This window comes from Triturus cristatus, chromosome 2_2 (genome assembly GCF_964204655.1).
Source record: "Triturus cristatus chromosome 2_2, aTriCri1.1, whole genome shotgun sequence".
Taxonomy (NCBI): domain Eukaryota; kingdom Metazoa; phylum Chordata; class Amphibia; order Caudata; family Salamandridae; genus Triturus; species Triturus cristatus.
The window spans coordinates 966,859,645-966,865,061 of record NC_140582.1 but is presented as its reverse complement, the minus strand read 5'-3'; the positions used below and the strand labels follow the sequence as shown (position 1 = coordinate 966,865,061).

The following is a 5,417-nucleotide window of genomic DNA, read 5'->3' as shown; positions in this document are numbered from 1 at the left end:
TAGTCGGGATGAATATTCTGGATCGCCACGCCCACGCAGGCAGTCTGTGACGCTCATTGTTGATGTCCGATGTTCTGAGTGTGAGTGGGTCCCTGTCAGTGGGGTGCTCCCTGCCACCAGAACTAGGGAGGTGGTAAAAGGATAAGTGCTGGTGCATGTCTGCAGGACGTGCGGTTTATGATGGGCTAAAATATGGAAACTTGGCAGACCTACAGAGAGCTGTGAGGAACTCGGAAGCTGCAATTTGATCCTGTGTGGGAGAGAAGTGCGCGCTGAACGCCCTCGAGACAGTGCTAAGCTGGTGAGGGGTCCGCAACTGCGCCCAGTGCAAACGGGTACACATTGTTATTGCGTTTCTTAGAAAACTTAATGGAGTTTATACGTGGCCCTCGTGTTAATAAAGCTAATAACATTTTAAGTGCGAGTGGGTCTTACGTTGCCCCTACCCTTGAAGCGAATTTAATTACCATTTAGGAACAGTGCATTTCATTTACTGTTTTTTCTGCGAGAAATGCTGTTAAGTACGGGTACGCTGTTAAATAGCATTGTGCATCCAGACCGTCTGTCAGCTGAGCTGCCTGTGTGAGCATTAGAAGCGGAGGCCATTCATTTGAAACGTAGTGTATTACATGCACTGAGAATGCTGCAAGTATCTCCCTAATTGGTGTTCAGATGAAACTAAAGTGCCCGAGGTAGGGCTCGGATCTCAACGTGCAGGGTCTCGTTAAAAATGCAGCACTGGGCTCCCAGTGACGCTTGTCCACGCAAAGCTTCGTAATTTAGCATTGAAACATTCCACATATACCCCACGCCCAAAGACGAAATCGATGCGTCTGTTTCAAAGAGTCTCAAAAGCGTTTATTCTAATTGACCAATGAAAATCATTAGACTCTACACGAGTGCATAGCACTGAAGGTATTACATTTGTTCTGTTTTAAATTCGCTCAAGGAACAGTAAGCAAGTATTTAGCTGTGCACGTTGCACCAGTGTTCACAGATAAAATATATGTACAGAATAACATTTACAGTATATCAACATAGAAAAGAAACCGCTTTTTTACAACACTGTTAAAGATGTTTAAATACACAGCTCTGTTTTTATAATTACAGTATTTACATCAAACACCCTGCGCATAGCACACGGTACTGTGTGATAAGTACACAGTTGCTAGTAAACCACACTACACTTCCCCAGTGAAGAAATATAGATGTTACATCGCCCTATAGCACACGTGGCATCGTATGTCGGTCCTCAATTTTAAGTCTATATTATTTGCTCGCTGGATATTTTGAGTCTATAAATGCAATATTAAAAGTGAAACTACAAGTCCCAGAATGCATCATTCTGTTGTCTAAAAAACCGAGACCCAAGCAGCAGAAAGTGTCACAAACACGTCACATGGGGGCCAACAGGCACCTATGGAAAGGTCAGTTCTTTTTCAGCACTTTTTATCCTGAACCATGGAGAAGAAGAATGCGCAGAGCGAGCTCCACGACTCCCCGCAGTACTCCTCCGCGACCTTTTTCTGGTCGACGCTCTCGTCTTCCACGCATTCTTTACTGCTCGTCCCAGCGTCCGGCTTCACCTCAGCAGTCGCGTTCGAAGGGCGGGAGGGCTTTTTACCGGGGTGAATTACTTTCTCCTTCCCAGGGGCAGCTTCTATAAGGCTGGAGCTGAAGAGGCTGAGGTGCGCCTCCTTGGGTCCCTTCTTGCACTCCTTTGACTTTAAGACCGCCTTGGGGTCTTGACACAGGTTCTTCTGTTTCTTCAAAGCGCGCGCGATCTGCTTCCAGTAGTTCTTCTGGTTGGCTGCATACTGCGGGCACGAGGAAGGGCTCCCGGCGAACACGCACCAGATGCTCTCCCCTCCCTTCAAGCATTCCACTCTGAGGCTGACGGTGTCTGTTTCAGACACTGCCCATGTGCACTCACTTTTATCTTTGGTCGTGAACTTCCCCTCGGGAGAGGAACTTTTCCCTCCTTTCGATTTCTGCCCCTTTTCGCTCTGGGGAGGACCAGCTTGCTTCTTTTCCTCTTTCTTGCCACCTTTCTGATTTTCTCCTCCCTGGTTATTCCCTTTGCCTTTCCTCTCTTTCTTGCCTTCTTCTTGTGCGTTGCATTCTCCCAAAAGCTGCTGTGACACCAGCAGCACAACGCACACAAGCCCCAGCCGCTTCATCTCCATGGTTACACGTCTGCTGTGAACCTCTCCTGCAAATACACATAAAACAATTTACTTCTTCGCCAACCAGTGAAGGCGTCTTTAAATCTCACAATATACATTACAAACATTGAAATAACATCCCTCAAATCATGTATAACTAAAAAGCTATTTAATATCTGCACTTTAGAAATGGCAAACAATAACACCTGTATTGCCTTAACAGCAGAATACCATCTTCTAACTGGAAGGGTAAAGTAAAAGGACTACAGGGCTAATGAACATAAAACGAAGTACTTGTTTTATCAACTTGAGAAGGATAAAAGGTAGTGCATTTGGAAATTGGAGAATCCATGGTGCTACATAAGTACACTTATGGTTGTGATTGCTGGATTACATTTTTCGGTTTAAACTCCTGACTTCGCAGCCTTTCTGGGAAATTAGTGCCAGCACCACTAGATGAAGGGTAAATCAGAATTGGCAATTCTTAGAACCTGTAGATTGCACACAAACCTTGGAATATATGCATACATCACAATTTGCTGCGAAAACAACGTAGCTTGCTTGCCTGTTCAATACCCAGAGGAAGCTTTTTATTTTTACAAAACATCTTTATATTTATTTCAATCCTGAAACGAGAAATGACGAGTTTCCACGCTATCGAAATGAAAGACATACGGTGACAACTCCTTGCAGACCGTAGCTGAACACATCCATGTTCACTTTCAGTTAAATTATCAACAGTAGTGCTTGACTAAATAGGAACATATTTTACAATGTTCACGTTTTACACAGAATGCAGGATACTTTGCGGGCTTCTAAGTGCTGTATTTGCATGCCAAAGGTTTCCGGAAACCACCAAGAAAGGCTACGTACCTTGTGTCAGAGCGCGAGGGACCTCGGATACAGCGTCTGCGGATTACTGTCCCGTGCAGCCCTGGGCTGAGTTGTCAGACAATGTGCCTCTGAGGAAAGGTGCCCTGCTATTTATAATGGGCCAAGGACACACCTACACGTCACCATGAACAATTACAAAAGAGCTTGGAAGCGGCACGACTGTTCATTCCAGACTTGACACACCTTCTTGAAAAGGTTCCAGGCGCATTTTTTCAAAGAGTAAAATCTTACAACTTCCGTGGGGTGAGAGTGGCGCGTTTAAATTAATTATATGTGTCACTTGTCAAATCCCTGCCTTTCTTTGCATGGCGCTGAGCAACCTTTTAAGGTCTGCTTGTTTCTGCACTACCAAACATTCACTCCCACACACGACGTGGCTGTTTAAAGCAGCTCCCCTTTGTTTGTAGTTGTTTCTGGAAAAAGTTCCCAATTGTCCTTGTTCGTTGCTATAATAACATTCCTGTCCCTTCTTGCCGGTAGTAGTCTTTGCTGCTAATGGTGAAACATTTTCCAAAAACAGTGACTAAAAAGACGTTCTGATAGACATAGAGTTCGACAGGGGCTCTCATAACATTTTTTATTATTTTCATGGGGTGGCAAGAAAAAATGTTATTCCTCGGGGTGTTTCCTCTACAGGGAATCCAAGCAGGCAGGTAGAGAGAGGAGAGAAAGGTCGCCGTCTTGATGTGGGCTGTGACTACAGTGTGCTCAGGGTGACCCACAAGGATGAGCCTCTCCTTCAACTGAATATCTCCTTTGGTTCGCCTTTTCAGATTATGTGAACAGTGTATGTTGTAATAAAGCTTCAGACAAAGATAACGTAAAAAAATAAGGAGGATAATGATTTTTGGTTATTCGGTTACAGGTTGAGGTGTGTGAAACCCTACTCAAGCAGCTACTGCAATCCTTGTTAGGGTGAAGTCACAATCAAACCCCAAATTAACCTCTTCCAGACCCTCTGATAGCTTGGCACAGAACAGTTAGGCTTAGCTTAAAGGCAATCAGGGGCAGTTCCTCCACTATGGGGGGGAGGAGCGTCACCCCACTGCTTCTTGCAGTACGAGAAGTAGGAACATAAAATGGTAATAACTTTCCGTTATTACCATTTTTATTATTGGCTGCGGCGGGTGGGCTGCTCTGAGAGCAGGGGAGGGAATGTGTGGTGTGCCTGCCCACTCCCGTAAAGACTGTTTGGTCGGCCCCTTGGGGCCGCCCAAACCAGTCATGCACATTCTGCCTTTTCTCCATGTAGGCTGCCCCTGGCTGTTCGGTGTCCTGACCATTCACAATGCTGCTTGAGCAGCATTTTGATTGGCTTAGGGGAGGGAGGAAGCCTGGCTGCCTGCTTCCTGTTCCTGGAGAGCAGGAGAGCAGAGAAGACCCAGGACCTGGCCATGACTGATGGCAGTGTGTAAACTATTTACGCAGCACCAATAATTAAACCTAGCGGTGAGGGCTTCCAACCGGTGTGCACAGGACAGGATTATTTCTAAAACAATTCAATGTTATTAATCCAGTCAATCACGCTCAACCTTCTGTAGCCCACCGCTGCAGGACCACCTCCAATGAAAAATACCACAATGAAGGGAGCGTAGTGTTCAGTAATCAGTATTTGCAAATGCAAATTCGTTCACAACTGATTCAATCAAAAGACAGATTTCCTTGAGTCCACAGATCCACAATTTATTGTACGTCACTTTAGGATAGTGTTTTCACAACGATTATGACAGTTCATCAATATTAATTGACAAGTTTGTAGCAGTTCATCAACAGAAGTTCCTAACAAATTCAGTCAACGCGTTTCGTCCACTGTAGGACGTCATCAGGGCTGAAAGAAAAACAAAACACTGTTCATGTTTCCCATACCACATAATTAAAATCATCTTTATTAATGACACAATTACAATTTTTAACATTATCATCAACATCCCCAATATATCATTGTCATCAGCTTTAACAATGTCCCTTTATAAGGAAGCCTGCCTATATAACAATCTCAACAAAAGTCAATCATATAAAGCAAATTGCAAACAATTTTTAAAAACAACTAAACACTGGGAAAAAAGATATACATCCTATATGTAGAAAAACTGGACCCTTCAAAACAATCTCATGGTTATTTAATCATAACCGTAAATTAGCCAGTTCATTCATGTCACTTAATTGTCTTTCCTGACATTGATCATTCACTTATTATTTAGCTCAACTTGAGATATTATCATGTGCCAGAATTCTAGCTCTATCCTTTTTTTTAAGTTTAAAAGAAAAAATTTTATTGAAAGAATTAAAGGTATCCATATTATAGGCAATAACAATAAATACATATCAAGGTAATCCATTGACAAGGAGCAAAAAGAA

The 5,417-nt window shown here is 43.5% G+C and overlaps 1 protein-coding gene across 1 annotated transcript; it reads right to left on the bottom strand.

Moving 5' to 3' along the window:
* Positions 1-836: 836 nt before the first annotated feature.
* On the bottom strand, positions 837-3,236 carry FGFBP1 (fibroblast growth factor binding protein 1). Its single transcript, XM_085642392.1, has 2 exons — positions 3,039-3,236; positions 837-2,212 (listed from the first exon to the last, which is right to left on the bottom strand). The coding sequence occupies exon 2, from the start codon at positions 2,184-2,186 to the stop codon at positions 1,440-1,442; it is 747 nt and encodes a 248-aa protein (XP_085498518.1). The 5' UTR covers positions 2,187-2,212; positions 3,039-3,236; the 3' UTR covers positions 837-1,439.
* Positions 3,237-5,417: the final 2,181 nt, after the last annotated feature.

Coding starts and splice junctions, on each gene's coding strand:
- FGFBP1 (XM_085642392.1), bottom strand. CDS start 2,186: ATGGAGATGAAGCGGCTGGGGCTTGTGTGCGTTGTGCTGCTGGTGTCA.